This window comes from Necator americanus, chromosome V (genome assembly GCF_031761385.1).
Source record: "Necator americanus strain Aroian chromosome V, whole genome shotgun sequence".
Classification (NCBI taxonomy): Eukaryota; Metazoa; Nematoda; class Chromadorea; order Rhabditida; family Ancylostomatidae; genus Necator; species Necator americanus.
The window spans coordinates 24,374,216-24,394,398 of record NC_087375.1 but is presented as its reverse complement, the minus strand read 5'-3'; the positions used below and the strand labels follow the sequence as shown (position 1 = coordinate 24,394,398).

The following is a 20,183-nucleotide window of genomic DNA, read 5'->3' as shown; positions in this document are numbered from 1 at the left end:
GTTTACACATCAGTGACTTTTCTCCTAAGAGATCCATCCAGAGAGAACGGAACGAAATGCGAAAGCGACTTCATCTAAAAGGACAATAATTACTGCATATAGTACGGCATACCCTTAAGTCATTATCAACTCATCATTCTACTAGAGATGTGAAATTCAATTTTTCGAGAATTAAACTAATTGAAAAAATTGAACAGTGGTATCGGTTATGTTTACATTTCAAAGCTATGCTCTAGATTATTATAGTATGCCTTTGAAATATTTGCCTAAAATATGAAAATATTCCATGTTCTCCTTTCCTACGGAAAGTTATGAGCAAGTGGTGTTGTAAGAGGGCAAGGAAATCAACCACCTAAAGAAAAAGCACCTTAACAAATTTGAGATGGTTTTTGTTGTTCGGATATTTCAGTTTAAACTCTTTTCTGAAGATTGACGAAGGTGAGAGTACAAAGTAAGAAAAAACAAAAGGAAAGAGATGAAAAGTGGGGTTCACAAGGTTTGCAAGGTTCAAATGTGCAAACCAGATTCTTTTTAAATTTCTCTACATATATATTTGTGCTTATTACGATACAAACCACAATCAGTTTTGCACAACAATTAAAGTTCCACAAGTGAGGAAGGGATAATGAATCAACATGTCGGATGCCTTCAACAATTTTTTGACATTTGAAGAGCTGCAGAAGTTTCAGTCGCCAAAAACTCCTCCAACTATGACCTCGGGCTATGTTGGATTCCAATTATTGTCTTCTTTGATGAATATTTGACGGGGTTGCGTCCATCGATATGCCAGCTTTTGGAAGTTTTCTAATCTGATTCCTGCCTATTATTATTCGCTTAAGGATCGTTGAGAAATTGAAATCAATGACTGACTCAGTTAAGCTACAATTACGGCTTCATTTTGGGTTTGAAAATGTTGTTGTCATCTACATACAAAGTCGTGGTCTGTGGTACATACAATTTTGATGCATGGAAATCAAAGTGAATTTGACATCATTCGAAAGAGTGTCACTTTGCGAGAAGAACTCGCTATTTCAGGGAATGTAGACAGCTGTCCAAGGATAGGAAGAAGTAACAAAATAGAATAAAGTTGTAGGTCTGGTGTTGAAAAATTGGACACTTGCAAAGCTAGATACCTACAACTTGAACTATTGTCAAGAAGAAATTGTTCGCTTGCACAATTTCCAAACGATTTTTCACAGCTAGGATTGTATGCCTTTTTCATTAACCTTCAATGCAGCACTTTCGTCAGTTTCCGAAGAGAATAGAAATTTTGAACGAACCCACATATGATGTGTTTTAAATGATCTCCATACGAGCAATAGAAAACATCTCATCCAATTTTGACAAATTAACGCAAATCCTTCGAACAGCTGTTCCTTCTACAGAGATGAATCCGTGGGATATGTGAATGGTGCGATTCCAGATGTGTAAAAGTAATTAACGGAGATTGGGGAACTTTTGCATGTTTCCAGGCCACACATTTGTCAAAACTAAATTCTTTAAGTATATTTGAAATTAACAGCTACTTTGCTTTCGAATGGCATTTTCAAAATTTAGTTCTGCGCACTCCCAAAAATTCCGACGGTTTGCGACCGATTAATCCGTCGGGGACGGATTCTGAGATAGAAGTTCGTGGCGGTTTTACATCTCAATGTTACGAATTTTTCATAGCGTTATTGAAGGCTGCGACTCGAGTTGTGTGTTATGGAACTCCAGCATTCTTTTCTCGTAACGACTTTTTTCTGAAGCGGCATCAATAATTTACACTTCCCTGTTGTATGTATGCTTTCCAAAGTTTTTCACAGTATTGAGGGATTTTTTTCATTGTGCTTCTGTTTGTGTAACTATATTTGTATGTATAGCTACATACTACAAATTCGATAGCTCCGGCGGCAGAATTGCCGCCGTTTAAATACTAGAAAAGAGAAGTGGTAGCCGTATATACACGAGGGAAATGGTATACGAAGATATCTATACACTGAATTCCCTAAATACGGTGCTTTAGGATTTTTAATTTTTGGAATAAGTGTTAGATTCTACGTTTATTTAAAAACACACATTCCAATTCTGAAAAGCAGTATGGAATTATTTCTAGAGAGCTGTTCACTGTCGAAAGGATTTTGGTTTGTTATTCCTAAAGAAAGTTGGCTTCTTCAAGGTCAGAGGGGCAGGATCGCTTGGTTTATTACTTATTCTAGGCATCAAACAGCGGTCACATGACTTTGTGATAAATATTTCAGTTCTACAGCTTGACATCTTTACAACTGTCTCTCTTTTTTTTTGATTTCTTCAAAGAAGATGTTATCTCAGATTACCGTAGCGTGACAACTGAATTTAGTTTCCGTATGGGTGAAATAGAAAAATTGCAACTATTTCCGCAAAATATTGAAAGAACATGTAACACCACAGCCCTACGACCTTCCAACCCACTTTGATGACACTGCTATGAAGACGGATACTGTAAAGGCGATTTCACAAGCTCGTTAATCAGAAAATATAAGAATATTAAAAAATTAGAATGGAAAACTCCAAAGACTTCAAGATGAAAATATTTTATAGTGATAAACATAACAGGTTCCCGAGAAAACCGTTTCAAATGAATCATAGTATCGTCTGCAACCTAAAGCCGTCCATGGAAGCTTACAACAATGTCATAATGAGGAATCAAGAGAGGAATTATTCTTGTACTAAAATAAGAATAATCTGTAGCGTTTAATGTAAATATGTAATTGGCACAATGCAGAATGCATATATTGTGGTCACAGAAAAAATTTTGCCAAAAATCTTAAAAAAATTCACTATATGTCATATGATTAATAAAACTAGTAAGAGAAAAATTTTTGAAATAGAAACGTTCGAATAACTCCCCATCAGATTGGGCGGTCAAAATTGTCTCTGGACCTAGGAAGCAAAGTTAATGTTTTGGTGTTTCCTCTTAGATCAAATGATGCCTCTGATATTAGCTTCTGATTGTACATCATCTTGTGCAAGGTTAGCGACTCCGGAGGAATGAATGACTTGGTTGACACGATACGGCTTCGAACTATTGGCTGTGCATCCACACTCGGATCTCTTACCGCTTCGTTACACGTGCCCTTAGTTTGGATTGGATAGGACAAAGAAAGAGAGAATTGCACCAAGCAGAGAAAGAGTGGCAGGAAGAAGACAAAAAAGAACTCATATATTTTATAATGCGTATAAGGTAATGGCTAATATAAAATATGTGGGGCTTCGACGTCATCACGTCCTCCCCGCTATCCCCCACAAACATAGCCAACGGCGATGTGGGCAAAACAACGTCGAGGATATTTGGGTAATCACTGATCCCTCTTGGCGCAAATTGAATAAGATGTCATCCGATGAAATAGCTAAGATTGGAAGTTGCTGATTCTTGAAGTCAAATGAGCTTATTTATGGATGTCTCACTAAAGAATGTGATTGAGGGAATTGCTAGGATGTACATAAATACGACGGTCAACTGCGTTAGTGTCAGCGCCAGAGCTTTCGCAAAAGCATTCGTGAATGGAGCAAATGAGGGATTTCTATTACTGAGTCAAGCACAGACACCTATTACCTGTGTTATAAATCTACAGATTTTCATAATGTCAAATTCTAATGTAATACACACTCACGTACTTACATATCCAGCAAAACAAAAAGTACATAAAACTTCTCTTCTATCGCCTGCACTGTTGCTTATGCCTCTGGTACAGCGATTGTCGTTGGAACGCTTCACTTGTACGGCCCACCTTATTTAACTTTTCTCGGTACGCAACGCCTTCGGTCTTCGGCAGTTGACATGAGACTGAACATCGAATACCCTTTTTCAGTTCCGTCCTTTATTCCCAGCACAATCCTCTCGATTGAGCGTTCTATAACCTTAACCGTATTTTTCTCCTGCTTCGTTGCGCTCACGCTTCTAAAGTGTAGGTCAAAGGAAGAAGACCGGTAGCATTAGCACGGAGCGGGATGTTTTTAGTCCTCTTCAGCATGTCCTCAATATCCTTGTAAACTCCCCAAGCCGCTCGTTTCCTCCTGCAGCGCACAGGAGGTCGTTCATCATGTTAATTTCCCGATTTCAGATTTACATAATTGAAGCACTTAGACATATTTGTTCCGCTGAGCGTGAATGACTGATTTTTTACAAGTTCCATCAAATTCGACCGGCATTTGTTACGCCTGATTGATGCCCGATGTTATCAGAACGACCTCAGCACGTCGTATAACTGCAATCCATCAATCTCAACTCTCTGTCGTCCCATTCCAGCATTCACATTGCGTTTTCGAGAGTATCCGTGAATATTTCTGATGAGGTTTCATCACCATGTTGGACTCCTCTTTTCGTGTCATAAAATGACTGTCGGCGAGGTCTGAGTAGAAGCCGTGAATAACTTTCTCTATCTCTCTTTTTGACGTTGTCGTTGTTCCAACTTGGTTTGTGAAAGCGTTCGTTTTTGTTTTACGAATGGCGATGTTTTGATGGACGTAACAAACGGTTTCGTCCATCTCCGCTCCTTCAGCCAATACTTCTGCTCTTCTCCCTTTGAAAACCTCTTTTATGGCTTCTCCGCAAAGCCTTGCGAGCTCGAACGTGAACCCGTAGTTGCCTCTGCCTCATGATGTTGCGAGCTGACGTATCAGCTCTAGAGTTTCAAGACAAAGACATCTCTTAGCAGTTTTAGAGTCTTCCACTTTCCTCGTACAGTCGTAAAGATGTTCCACAAGATCATAGCCGATCATATTCGACGTCGATGTTGTCCATTGCGGTACCTTTCCAAAAGCCGGCTAGTGAAGCGAAAAGGTCCCAGTTAATGACGGTTCTGGGACTTCAGAATAAATTCACCGGAAGAGCCGGATATCTGATCCAGTGTGAAGCGTTGGAACACCAGCGATTGCTGTAGCGAGTGGTAGAAATTCAAGACTATAGACTTCAAAAGCAGTAAATGAGCTTGTAAATCTTGTCAAATCATAAAACCAAGGGTCGCCTTTTTATTAGCTGGGAGTTACGCCTTTAAGTGCACCATTTAGAGAAATGTTCAATGTTGAAGTCTTTCCAAGAGAAAGGGTTTGCAAGTATTAAAAATTCAACTGCGCGAAAGAAATGCATGGATCGCAGGCAGTAGTAGCGCCGCGGACACAAATTTACCCAAGGAAAGACATTAGTTTGTACACACATTCACATTCACACAAGTAATCATGCCAACTCCATGAGATTTCGCCTCTTATAATCTGTTGAGCGTGAAGAGTTGCCTCGTAGGGTTAACAACCTTAGTGCTTATGCTTCTGATGCCTCTGCTTCTGATTTCTAGATTTGTAGGTGGTGTTTTGCATTTTTGCTGCGGTGACGACAAACTATGTCACAAACCTCATCTACTATGTATGCTCTGCAGAGAATCGAACATTGGGGATTTCCTCTAACGAGGAGTTTGAGTACCATGTTTGCAACTTTTTTCGCTGCTCAGAATGCCCCTATGCAATTGAAAATAGTTTAGGACAATAAATAAAGAAATTTCAGACTAACGAGGTACCACGGCTTTGTAACTTTGGTACCCCCAGTTAAAACGTTTCATCTAAGAATGAGCAGACTTTTAGTTTGGTCTAAGAAAGTTACAAAGAGGTAAAAAAGGTGAGGCTTTGGCGTGAATTCAGCTTTACTCTACATCTAAATCTAAAATCTGAGTAAATCTAAATCTAATCCAGATCTATTGGTGTAAATCTCTCATCACTAGATTTCCAACCTCTAAACTTTTTCTGGACCATGGCCACGAATTTACGCGATTCGTCAACTTAATATCCAAGACACAACCAATCTTGGTATCAACACCGATTTCTTGATTTGTGTTAGTTTATGGAAATTTACAATAGAACAATCGTAGTCTTCACAGTAGGTGTCGGAGTGAGCTTGTACCAGGTAAATCATACTTCTTTCAATGGTATACAGTAAAAAAAAAGGAATTTAAGAGTACTGAGCACGTAGGCGGTTGATCTGCACTGAACAACGACGTCATATGTCCATTATTTGCGCATGTTATATTTCTGTCGTTTACATTTCGTATCTAAGAAAAGGAGACTTTGTAAATGTATTCGGTTGGAAGTCTTAGCCGAAAAAAAAGAATAATATGAACACGGATCGTAAAGAAAGAAATTTTACAAGGAAAAGACGGAAGTCTCATCCTTGCTCTCGTTGTGAAACTAGATATCGCATTTCGTAAGGAGGACTCACCTTTACCCCGCGAGAGAAAGCGTTTACTACTCGCCGAGTGTTTGCTCGAATGACGCGCCGAGAAGCGTCAGATTACATAGACGGACGACACTTTAATGAAGTCGAACCATACAGATAAATTAGCCTCATAACAAACATATCTTCGTCAGAGGAAATTGCAGAGGATCGAATTCTCAACAGCGCTGAAGTTTTTGAGCAATGGCTCGAATTAAATGAATGTTTCACTTCCACTAAGAGCACAATGAGAGAATATCGTGGTGCAAACAATGACGGGAGAGATTCTGCTGAAATAGTTTGAAATAAAACGCTAGTACGCACAGTGGTACTGTGAACATTGTTTCAGAAAACGTCTACCTTTGACAATGCGCCCTAGAAGATCTCGACAGGTACGACCTACAGCTCGGAGATGGAGGAAAGGACTGACGTTTTTGGAGCAGTTCATCGAAAAATCAAATTCTAAGTACTGACTCTATGGAATAATTATTCCAGACCTCCCACACTTTTTCAATCTTTTATCTCCTCTGCTTGTGAATTCAATAGATATCGAAAGTTCTGTGAACTCTATCTTTATTCACTCATATAGGATGTGTAGTTGCTGAAAAGATCCATATATGTATGTGTGGGTCTGAGATCTTGAGAAAAAGAAAGAAAAGCTCTATCTGACGAAGGATATCATTTCCATAGAATAAGAAATATTTCGCAGTTTGTATGCACTGAAACCGCTCAGTAAAAGCTATTAATCTGTGCAGGTATAAGAACAAAACAGATCCCAAGGTAATTATAGAGTAAAAAGTATAGTTCCTTAAATTTCATTCAGAAAAATAAAGAAGACGCATAAACTTTGTTTAAGAGTTAGAGAGATCTGTTTTCCTGCTACATTGAGAATCTGTGAGAAAATATTAAACGTTATATTAAAACAAATGAAAAGTGCTGTCATGAACATCAGGCAAAAGATAATTTTTTTATTGTTGCATTTTTTGTATATTTTTTTAAAAACATGCAATGTAATGCAAATCGACCGCTCCAAAATAGACAGAACCGAGCAGCATACCCTAATAGTGGAAGAGAATCAATAAACACGGACGCAGACCACAGATCCAGACACTACTCACAGAAAAAAAAACTTGAGCCGTGAGCTTGTTAACACAAACATAAGGAGATAAGCGGAGTCGTCACTTCTTTTTCATTAGAATGCCTCAAGCCGTACAGTATGGATTGACCAACTACATGGTCTTAAAATGTATTTGCATATTTTACTAGAAAAATCATAAGAAAAATGTGAAATGTGGACTTTTTAGACTGTTAATATCCTGATTATCAGTCGGGATTGCGTAAACAACGTGTAGTGGGATGCAGGGGAATTAGGAGCATTGAGGATGAGCGCTCTGATGAATGTTGTTGATGGAACAACTTCGACACGTGTGAATCAACAAATGAGCTGTTTTTCAACGATGCAAATATCAGATTGTATTGGGAGAACACACCGAAATTTGAGCACGGCGAGCTCTGAGTAATTGCTCCGCGTCCATAATAGGATATCCCTTCCCACATACTAAAAGCCTACCCTCTCAAAAATGTGAGGAGAGCAGTAGGTGGCTTGCTTATAGCTGACGCCAGGAGAAATTTAGCCGAGGAGGAGTACTACTAGTTGATGAAACACTTCAAAGGGCGTCGCTACACCTAAAAACAAAGGAGGTTAAACCCAATTAAGAAAATAAGGAACACAGTAAAAACAAAAACATTATTTAAAAAAAAAGAAAAAGAACGTCATAAAACAACAAAAACGGAAACAACAATTTGGGCGAATATTATAACTTTTTCGATTCCAATAACCATTTTGCAATGCATTATGCAAAAAGCGAAAAATAAAATAAAATGATTTAAGAAGAAGATTTAGAATGATTTTTAAGGGAAACTATGAAATCACTAAGTAGGCCAGTTGAATTAAACCAAAGTATAAAGTAAAAGATTAAATCGAAATGATTGGTAAGGGAATTAGGAAGTTAACGAAAGATTTGCAGGCTCTCATGAACCGGCTTTGAGATGGAAGTTTTTAGGAATTAAACTTGAGAACGGATCATGAATTGGAGGGAAGACTGACCTTTCAAGCTAGTACCAATTCCGTATAGAAATGTAAGTATAAAAATAGAATAGAAACAAAAAACATAAAAGAGGAATAATTCTAATTAGGAAACGTTGGAACATAGACTTAACAGACGTAAGTAGTTCACAGGAAAGAGACAAACCATTTGTAAGAAAAGCCGGATGTAACGGGAATGCGAAGAAGATTAGTTCTAGACCTTGATTATTCTTGATATTCCAAAAAAGTGACATCTTTGGAATTGGGAATTTCTGGAAGATGCCAGCTCATCCTCATAACAGTTACGGAAGAAAAGGAGGTGCTCAGAAGTCTAATGTAGATATGGACGAATATAGATGAATAATCAAAGAACGCCTTCCAAGCCGTCGGTAGGAGCCAGTCATTTTGCGGAATTATTCGAGCCTCACATCTTAAGAACCAAATTAAAGGCATCACCCCACGAATCTGTGGTGGTACGGATTTTAGGTGGAGTATTCGTATACGGGCTTCGGGCGTTCCGGTGCGCTATTTTCTACAAGAAGTTCGATTGGAGCGCGCCAGCCTTGTGCACGCGCCGCATCTTCCGGGCCGTTTTTTTACGGCAATTAGGAAGAAATGGACGGAATCACCCCCCTCTTCATAATCTACTATCCCGTATACGAATACTCCACCTGAAATCCGTACCACCTCCGATTCGTGCGGTGATGCCTTTAAGTCAGATATGATGTATCTACGTATATGTAAGGTATCATGACTGTCTTCTTCAGCTTGAGTGGGGTTAAGGAGGAAGGAACAAAAATGATCTGGTGCGCGAATCCACAACAGTAAGAACAATTCTAGCAAAAGTCTTTGGATCCAAAACCTACGAATCCCCTTTTTTTCGAGTGAGGAACCAAACGCTCGAGCAATAGTGTACTATAGGGAACACCTACGTAGAGTCACAGAGTTTTGTCATGTAAGGTTTGCTAACGTCCAGAACTCCTGCAACGTGCGCCCGGAAGTCTTCTGAATTTAAAATGGTTACACCCTAATCAGTATTTCAAAAGGTGCAACGGTTGTCGTACCAGTCACTAAGAGGAGTTTTGACTGAAGTTACAGTAGCAGTGAGAACGAAACGGACCACATACTGAACGTCACTGTTTCGTCTCATTATTTCGAGCATTTTCGCAGGAGCGAGTGTAGCGCAGCCTGTATGAGTTTTAGCTATGACCGATGAACTTCAAAGGTTCTAGAGCCAGACTGTAGAACCAGCCGAGCCTTTCATCCCTTCAGTGCCAATAAATCAGTACCAGACTTGTCTGGGAAAATAAAATCACGGTCCTGACACATCGTTTCGTCCCAGTAAGTTACTGTATAGGCTAGTCACAGGTTCGTAAACCTCACACAAGTCGGAATTGAATTTGAACGCGTAGACAAGTCTCCATAAGGGTGGAAAAAGACGTGCACTTTATGCACTTCATTTTCTCACGAAAAGAAAACCGTGAGGTTGCAGCTGAACTGATAATTGCAGTTAAACCAAGATAGTTTTTTTTCAAGTTTTCGTCCTTTGATATTGAGGAAAAGAACAAAAGAATTGATTTCAAAGTTCAATACGGCTTTATCATTTCAAACGTACCTCAGTGAATGGATCCCCTGAACTTGACTATGTTCTTCAACAATTAAAAGAAGACTGGATTTGGTGGGGAACGTTCTGTAGTGGGATACAAACAGTTCAGTGGAGTATCGTCTGCGAAAATGATCAAGCCATAACTCCTTAGCATGAATTTGTCACCAATTCAATGTAGGAATGAAACATGACTGACTTCGACAATATTATTTGGATTTATTGATGATAATCTACAGAACAGAACTACTCTAATTCAACCTTCTAAAAGATTGCCTGGTTTATTTTTGAAATATTAGTGCACAAAAAAATCAGAGATTAAGGTGGATAAGAAGCAAAGTGACTGACGCTAATCAGTCCAACGCCTTTGCTACAATCCGGAATCGTTTGAGGTTTGCGAAGGCGTGTCTAGACTGTACAGTGACTTGCGAGGTCTAGCCAATGTATCACGTCAGTGCTTTCATGCTCCCAGACAGGTCTGGTACCAATTTATCGGCTCCGGTGGAATGAAAAGCTTGGTTGACACCAAGGTATTTGGAACTATCGATCGATCGTGTAGTCGCAGCGGAACTTCTTACCAAGTGCGCTACACCCTCCCGAAGATCAAAGAATGACGAAATCAATCGAAAATAAATTTGCAGCATAGAAAGTATTGTATAATTAATGCAGTACTGAGCGCATTCATGGCCTAGACAATTTTTTCCCTTCACATTTAATTTATTTCATTAGTTTCGTAGTGACGTAGTTTCAGTGAGGTGCTTTTCTATTAGTTTTGTCGTTTGTTTCGCATCTGGAGCGCCCTAAGATCTCATTGTGTAGGGATTCCATTTTTGTTCTTTTTTTGCGTAGGTTTGCACGATTTTCATCCTTCGCAGTCATAATACGATAAAAATATGTTTTCTCTAATTCAATAGTTTTCCAGATTTTTTTTTTCAAAGAATTTCGTTTCATCGGAATTGGATCTCTGTGCCAATTTTGCGTAACTGCCCATATTTAGTCTTATTCTCTCTATTCTGGGACACATTTGAGAATTCTAGTATGTTTATAGTCACACAAAACGCTAGTCATCCACAACTACGCCCCCAATTCCTGCTAGACAAGATCTTGAAAACCTCCTATCAGAAAAACAAACGACAAAGCTAACAGGAAGAGAATTTGTGAAGAATACGTAAGCCGAGTCAAGCAGTGCTATTCAAATCCTTAGTAAGAAAAACCAATAAAATGCAGAAGGGAACGAGTTCCGGCAACTTTTCCACGTACTTTAGGGACCTTAGCGCGCGCCTTCGCCGAGGAGGCGAAAGCGTCAACGCATTACAACACGTTTCACGCCAATGCTGGGTCGAAAAGTTGCTGTATAGGTTCTTGCTAACACTAGCAGTATTTTGGCGTAATTTACGGATGTCAAATATTTCCCTCACTACTAAAAAATCATTCTCTTATTATAGTGTGTTCAAATTGTGTTATCAGTGCGTTTAGAAGGGAGTTACGGGATTTGTACAGCTGAGAATGACTAAGAGTATGTGCAGAGAGGAGTTCGGCTTAACTGCCGTGGCAAAGAACGTGGCACACGTCCACATCTGAATAATTCCGCAGCTCTGTCGCCGAGCTTATCTAATTTTCAAACTTCTCACGAAAAAAAGCACACCTCGGGGGAACTCAACCGATGTTTTTGAAGTCAAATGAAAGGCAGTACGTAGTTTACGTAGTTGAAGAATTACTCGCCTAAATTCAAAAGAGATAGAACAAAAATCGTCATACTTTTTTTGAGAAGTTGTACTTTTAACTTTTGATCATGTTCGCAATCTTTGTTAAAGGCATCACCCCACGAATCTGAGGTGGTACGGATTTCAGGTGGAATATTCGTATATGGAATAGTATATTATGGGGAGGGGGTGATTCCGTCCGTTTCTTCCTATTTGCCGTAAAAAAACGGCACGGAAGATACGGCTTCGAGCGTTCCGGCGCGCTACTTTCTACAACGGGTTCGATTGGAGCGCGCAGACCTTGTGCACGCGCCGCATCTTCCGGGCTGTTTTTTACGGCAATTAGATACGAATACTCCACCTGAAATCCGTACCACCTCAGGTTTGTGGGGTGATGCCTTCAAAAGCATTGCATCGCGATACTAACCATATTTGCTACACAGGTAGGCAGAGCTAAGGATGTAGTTCATGCTTGTGCAGTTTGCATTTCGCCGAGTAATTCTACAACTAAAGAGTGCGTTTGTTGTGACTTCAAAACCCGTGCGTCCTCTGTTACTTCATCTCCGTAACGATGCAACTTATTACGCGATAGAAGGCGGGCAACTCCACCCCCATGCAACCTTTACAATGGAGCGAATATAACCCAAATAAGCAGCAGAACCTGAACCACTCGTACGATCACAGACGACCTGCGGATTGTTATTGTTCTATTACCCGTGATAGGTGGCATCGTTGGATAAACGGGGTCAAACAAGGCTGTTTCTCACGCTATTTTGTGAACAACTAAAAGGGAATTGAACGTGGTTATGTTTATACTCGTGAACAACGCCCGTACCTCTGGTGGTCCGTAGAGAGATCCATGCGTCGTCAGCTTCCTAATACGTTACACATTATGGAAAACAGCAAGGCTAACTCGCAAATGAAGTAGATGTCTCGTTATTTGAACTAATCTGAGACTTAGCACGACTGCAGGTTGAAGGTTTGTCATTTGAAGCGTATGCACCCTAGACCTAGCGCCGGTCAGTATTTTAATCCCTTAGCTCCCACTTATACCGAATGGTCACGTTTGGGATTCAGTACTTCCAGAATTTTGAACAGAACTAAACACAGTAAACTTTGAAACCAAAGCAGTGAAACTTGTAACGATAATGATATACTGCGTTAACAGAGAACACCACTGGCACATTTCATTCATACCTCGTCCACGAAAAACAGCACCCTCTTTTGGAAACGTGAAACGAAAAAAAAATCAAAAATACTTGCTTTAGAAGCTGTGCGAAGAGGATTCCATGGGAGGTATGCTATTCAAAAAATACATGATATAAAACTACATGATACATGATATAGAAATAACGATATTTTCATAGTGTGCACAATGAAGCCGAATGAAGTAGCCTAGGAATCGTCGAATGAAAATAACAGATAAAAAATAAACATTGAGGCAAGTTGGATGAGTATGATGAGAAATAGTAACCCGTTGAAGGACAATGTACCCAATTAGCAAAGACAAGTTCAATTAAAAAAAAACAATAGCCATGTACATATAAAAATACCATAGACATAGAAAGATATATAAAGATATCTATTTAAAAGACGATAACGATATCGAAGAATAAAATCTAAGCTAACTACTTCAAAACTTTCGAAGATTCTGCACATTGAGCAGTAGAAGAGTGCGTAAGTGATTGAGCACAAGAGTTCTGTGATTATGATTCAGAACTCCTCCGTAACTGAGTTAGCAACATTTCGCATTAACGAGGTTCTTCATAGCGAAGAATTTTTTTAGAACTTCATAGCTGTTGGACAGGAAACAGTTGATACAGTATGACTACGCGAAGTTTGTTCAATCGCATTATTGTCTGCAGTAGAAACATCGGAACATGTGGATTTTTGGAAGATTCTCGACGAGGTGAATGTAAGTTTGCGATGAATTCCGAGTAAGACAAGAAAGCCGCGGCGAATCTGAAACGAGGTAAAATAAAAAAGGTCTATAATTAAATGAATGCGGAGAAGTTTCAATAATTTGATCTGGATATCCGATTCGCACTATCCATATGATACTACTGTCGAGCAATACTTCTCAAAACTGAATGCATTTGGGAGAAAAAAATCATAGGTTCCACACGATTTAATGGCGAATACCACCAAATACTGAATCTCAAATGCTTACCTGGAAGTCAGTTATGAAAGAGAGAATAGGATCTACGAGAATTCGGACCAGTAGCGAGCATCGAACGAAGGCCAATAATCTCATCATTTCAGGATAGTTACGTTGGAAGAAACATTGATCCTTGTTTAAAAGCAAGCCAATGCACCTGAACGCATTTCACAATTTTCATTCGAACAAAAAGCAAAAAAAAATCTCTTACCAAATGACGTAAAAGAGATAAAGGCCAGCAAATGTTGCAACATTAAGCGCGAGTTTCCAGAGCGGAAATCGAACCCGACGTCCACCTTCTGAGTTAGTGGAATCCCTCTTTTTAAAAGAGTCGACGAATTTTTGGGCACGTCGTATCAACAAAACTGTAATTCGTAGTAAACAAGGAGTTGAAGAAGAAGTTGAAGAAACGAACGCAAACATTTTTTCGGGAGTACTTACCTGTTATAACAAAAACTACTAAGGTGAAGATGTAGACACCAACGGTAACAACGTTTCGGGATCTAGAAATTGTATTAGGAATTTCTCTTCAGGCTATTAATTTTTCCACTCAAGTAAGAGTATCTGTGATTATCTTACGGTCCAAAAAATCTTACCTGTACATTGCTCTCAGGCACGTCTCCATTTTACATCCAGACCATTCATTGAGAGCAGGAATCTTGACGAGAGCCGATATACCCACAGTGTAGCTGATCATGAGTATAAATACCACCCAGCTGCAAATTGGCTGGTACAGTCGGAGGTCAAGGAAGATTCTCATATATGCATAGCACTGTACTTCAAACAGAAAAGAAGCAGGTGTGAGGATAAGTGGAAGGAATGTTAGGCAGCGATTGCACAAAGCGCAACCTCGTAAGAGTTCAACTAAAACAATGAAGCGTTCATTTTGGGAGGTGGACGGAAACCGAATTTTCGATAATTTCAGCACGCGACTATGGCCAACTCAGTGCTGTCTACTCACTATATGTCCCTACTAAATAGTTTCCTCTTGAATATTTTAATATTTAAACAATTGTAGTTCGAACATTCTCGTGTTTTGGAACCTCGGCATTTACGGTGCCTTAAAGATTTTTAGATGGAACTTTTATAAACCTGACGTTTCGGTTTTTTCGTCGTCTTCAGAGGTTTGAATGGAGGTTTATCGGAACGATCTTACGTTTATTTCATCACGTCCTCACTACCCTGGATCGGTGTTTCGATAATCGTTCAAGCAGAAATGGAACTCATATACATTGAAAGAAAAAGGATTACTGTGCCGTTCTGTGACCCATAACTGACTGATAATGCAGTAGTGCAATTATGTAGTATCATAAATCATGTGTCATAAATTATGTAGATCATCTTTATCGTCGCTGTTGGTCCTACGCAGTAATACTCGCCCGAAGAGCGGCGACAAGTGCGTGCTACCAGAACTACGTAAGACTAATTTCAATGTACACCGCTTTCACTTGAACGATTATCGAAACACTGATCCAGAATGGTGCGGCGCTTGACAAAATGAACGTGAGACTACTCTTGTCAACCCATACTTAAGCCTCTACGAACAGGAAAAAAGCCACAACGTCAGATTAAAAAAGTTTCCATTTAAAAACCTCAGAGGTACACTGAGAAAACATCAAACAGCTGTGGCTTCGTGAAGGAGGTAAAGGATGTGGAGAAGATGAATCAAGTACTTAATCGAATCCTAGCACATATTGTCCATACTAATATTATTACGTATTATTATTATTAGTTCGTACTTATTCGTTGACAGCAGCCAGACTTACCTGAATACTATAAGATTGATGCAGCGCTTCATAGTGAACCACTTCCGATAATGGAAAGGCCTCCACACAGCGAACAGCTAAATGAAAAGAGTTTGTAGTTGACTTTGAAGGCATCACGAATCTGAGGTGGTGCAGATTTCAGGTGGAGTGTTCGCATGCGGGATGGGAGACTATGGAGAGGAGGAGGTTCCGTCCATTTCTTACTAATTGTCGTAAAAAAAACGACTCGGAAGATGCGGCGCCGCACAAGGCTGGCGCGCTCCAGTCGAACTCCTTGTAGAAAATAGTGCGCCAGAACGCCTGAAGCCGTATCATTCGGGCCGTTTTTTTACGGCAATTAGGAAGAAATGGATGGAATCACCCCTCTCTCCATAGTCTCCCATCCCGTATACGAATACTCCACCTGAAATCCGTACCACCTCAGATTCGTGGAGTGATGCCTTTAAAGCTAGTCCAATTGCAAGTGAACCAATCAATAACGACAGTGTTAAAGGCGGTGTTTTTTGTGGATGAGGCAAATGAGACGATATGTTGTAAATGTTCTGACTTTTCAGGCCCTAATGAACCTGACGAAGCCAAAACGTTAACCGTAAAAAAGAGTTTTAACAATCTCTGCTCTTGCTTCACATTGACAAGTTGCAGTCTCTATGTCAAGATTCAAGGAAGGAAACTTTCATAGTGCACAGTTCTACCCAACAAGACTTCAACTTTATACTCATACCTTTAAAACTGAGAGTGCCACGTAGGAAACCATTGCGGACCAGAAAGAACCCATGAAGAACGACTCCATGAGAATTACCATGTCGCGACTGAAATCACTAGAAAATTAGGATACAATTAGATTTCATTCCCTCAGTGATCTGTAGTCCTAATTTTGTAGTGGGTGTGTGTTGAATTGGCGAAGAAATATTGCTAACTTTATCTCGTGCCAAAGCAGCACGTATCCGCAAACAACTAGTGCCACAAGGCAGCTGATAAGATCTCCGATGGCCCGATTCAGTAGTAAGATGTAGCATTTTCGACTGACACGGCGAGCTTTTATAGCCTGAAAGGTGCATTTTGTTGAGAGACGTGGATGCTTTTTGTTTCTTTGCTTTGACATCGGGATGAAGAGGTTAAGAAAAAAAGGAAATTTCATACCTGATAGACTGTAACGATAAACAAGGAGACAAGTATGGCACCAATAAGTGCTAGCGGTAGAACCATCCAACCGAAGTAAGTCCGAAACACATTGTCGATGCGAAGACCCTGCCGGCGCTAAATATTAGTGGTACGAAAGATTTTCAAATCAAACAGCCTCTTACCGCTCTCTATCTCTCGGATACCGATAATTCTACAGTTTGTCATACTGTAATGTTATGCTCTTCACCTTTACAGGAAAATTGACTCCTCATCATCATGTTCTAAGAGTTTTTCTTTTCTAAATTGGCGGAATATGCTCTATTTATTGCATGACCTTATGAAAGTAATGCTTCGTTGGCCTCTTTCACAAAAAAATAATGTAATTAGAGAAAGTCGTGCTTTTCTTGAATCACACACGAACAAAAGGAAAGATTCAGATCCAAATCTTTCAAATTTGAAGTTTTCGGATCGAACATCGCTTTTTGCATAATTTCAAGCTATTCGCCGTCAGAAATTAGAAATTCCAGAGAGCCACAGAATAATCACCAAACATTATGCACAGCATCCCTTAACGCAAGTAAAACTTTGTGGAATAAAAATTTCCTTGAGGCATCAATGAAATAGAGGAAAGAAGTGTTACAAATAGTTGACTTTCTCTATTCAACATTAACATTTATCCACCATTCTTTACAGAATTACCTATATTGATGCTTTAAAAAGTCGAGAACGAACTGAGCAAATTTCCATATTTTAATAGCGACCATATCCGACAAAGCATTTTCTGCTTTTCAGAAGCGGACGTGCATTTTCGCTTTCCTGTAACAAATGCCATTTTTTTCTGTAATGAATCTACCTCTCTTCCTAGCTAAGCTTATCATGATTTTGTTCAGCGCCATTCTAACAAAATTTATTTTGAAAAATTTGCAGGCTTCTTCGTGTTTTTAGAAAAAAGTGTGAGAAAATTGTGTCTTTATTTTACAGCGTGATTCGACTACCTTACACATTGTCCTTGGAGCCGGGAAAAAATTGTTATTCAGTATGATTCAAAATGTCTTCAAAGTGTTAAGGAGAAGATGGGCGAAAATTTCATGGAGTTCTTTTTATATATTTATTTCTGCACCAGTAGTTAAGGTGAGTATGGTGTAAATAGGCAAACTTTATGCAAATTAGATCTGCATAGCATCCTTAAAGGTGAATAAAAAAACTACATTAGCAATCTCTCACTTGATTTCAATAACGTGAAAAAAAATGAAATTTTGAAAGAATTGATAAGCACTTTTTCGTAGAGTGAATAACTTTCCATACAACGATGTGTAGTATTTAAAAACAGTTCTCATGTATATGTGCATTTTTCACTTCGAAGAAAAAGCGCTGATGGCCTACCACTCAACCTAATGATAATGGAAACACAACAATGGTTACAACGATTTTGTTCTGCACCCCCTGGTCGCTCAAAAAGGGGCACTGTGACCATGTCACAGTTAAACTGGTTCTCGTCAAGGTTCGTTCTCGTTGTTTGGGAAATCGACGAAAATTGATGATGTCAGCATTTCTTTTACAGAGTAAAAAAGCGAGAAATTAATGAGGAGAGTAGACCATTCATGCTGACTAATGATCTCGTCCATTCTTCCTAGTGTCAGGATGTATTATATATTTTGAAGCGTCAAACCCGAAATCATTTAAGATTTTTTTCTTCTGAATATTTATGAAATCATGATGCTAGTGCTTCTGCAGAGCAAATCCCTCTCAATATGCTGCTTTCTTTTCCTTTCAGGAATTTTCATAATAATTCATCCAGAAAAAATAACATTAAAGGCATCATCCCACGAATCTGAGGTGGTACGGATCTCACGTGTTGTTCGTACACGGGATCGTAGATTAAGAAAAGGGGGATGATTCCGTCCATTTCTTTATAATTGCCGTAAAAAAAACCGGCTCGGAAGACACGGCTTCGGGTTTCCGGCGCGCTATTTTCTACAACGAGTTCGATTGGAGCGCGCCAGCCCTGTGCACTTGCCGCATCTTCCGGGCCGTTTTCTACTCCAATTAGCAAGAAATGGACGGAATCACCCACCTCTCCATAATCTACGATCCCGTATACAAATACGTAACCTGAAATCCATACCATCTCAGATTCGTTGGGTGATGCCTTTAAGAAATGGAGAGCTGAGTGGAGCCATCGAAAGCCATAAAACGAGAATATTTAGCATCGGTGTCAGTATATCGGATTTATTAGGACGAAGAAAAGTCCTGTGATTGAGGAACTGCGTATTTGCTGGCTGGAAAATCTCATTAACTCAGTTGAGGAACCGTTTTTGAAATTGCGCTGGATTTGAGTTAAAAGCACAACTCTAAACAATTAGATTCTGTACAAAAGCAGTGTTAATAAATTTAGGGAAAGTTCGATTTAATCAAAAATTCCGCTCCTTGTCATTACTTTTCTACTTGAATAAAATATTTGAGTTTCTCCAAACCGAAGAAATCAAACTTGAAGAAGAAGACTGAAGAAGCCGAAGAAAGAAAATCAAACCGAAGAAATCAAAAATCAAACTCAACTACTAACCTTGAAGAGATCTATTCTTTCTTCAGTGGAAAGATTGAAGAAACAATCTGTACGAACGTTAGAGCTCATCCCAACCGAACTGCTTGTCACCTCGGCTCTACGTTCAGAGGTTCCTGCGCAGATTCTAGATGCGGATTCTATAAGAGGATTTTCGTAGAAGTGTTCAACCTCGAAAAAAGTAGGATTGCGGGCAAAGGAGATGAGGAAACAAAGCAAAATTCGTTTTTTTTTTCTAAAATATAAAGCGAACTAGTAATGAGAATGATTCCGTAATAAGGATATTGTTTCTTTCACGAAATGTATCAACGTGAATCACAATCAAAGTGAAAGAAGAACAACGCTTCTTGTAGCAATCCATGTGTTTGTGCTTTCGGACTGATCCCATATCATTAGTTCGCCAGAAAATTAATTAAATGTGTGCAAAGCACTGGCTCCAATCCCCCGAGCGTTCCCTACGAATGAGATTTTGTCGGGAAACCGGCACTTTTCGAATGAACAACCGAAAAAAGCACAGAATAATGCAACAGCTGTCGTTTTTGTAGGCACCATCTAATATGTCGTCTTTGAATTCAATCGGGAACTGCCACTGGTATTTCTTTCTCCCACCACTGATGCATGACGGCGCCCATTAGTGGATGATGCGGGAATGTTCTCATAAATGAGGCAGTCTCAATATGATGTCTTCTGCTTAACTCAATACACCAAGCTAAGATTTCTTATTGATTCTCTGGGGACTAAACATTTAGAGCCGATCTTATACGCTCAAGAGATTTTATTTCCACGACCTAAATAACCGCCGTGATGGGGCGAAAAAAAATGAAGTTGGCTGAGACCTTCATTTCACTCCTCTGTTGTTTCGTATTTACTCAAAAATGAGCTGGTGGATAGCCAAGGATTTCAGGAAATGAACTCAAGCACTGGTGGATGAACAGATGAACAGCTCACTAGTATCTCCAGAAAACGAA

At 39.4% G+C, this 20,183-nt stretch overlaps 1 protein-coding gene across 1 annotated transcript; it reads right to left on the bottom strand.

Moving 5' to 3' along the window:
* Positions 1-13,391: 13,391 nt before the first annotated feature.
* RB195_015038 (uncharacterized protein) lies at positions 13,392-19,287 on the bottom strand (the record flags this gene model as incomplete). The annotated part of the gene is made up of 10 exons (XM_064205557.1): positions 13,392-13,571; positions 13,780-13,924; positions 13,979-14,132; positions 14,209-14,270; positions 14,364-14,483; positions 15,534-15,610; positions 16,255-16,342; positions 16,451-16,578; positions 16,674-16,790; positions 19,219-19,287. 10 exons carry the CDS (start codon positions 19,285-19,287, stop codon positions 13,392-13,394), a joined length of 1,140 nt encoding a protein of 379 aa, XP_064061438.1.
* Between the last annotated feature and the right edge of the window lie 896 nt (positions 19,288-20,183).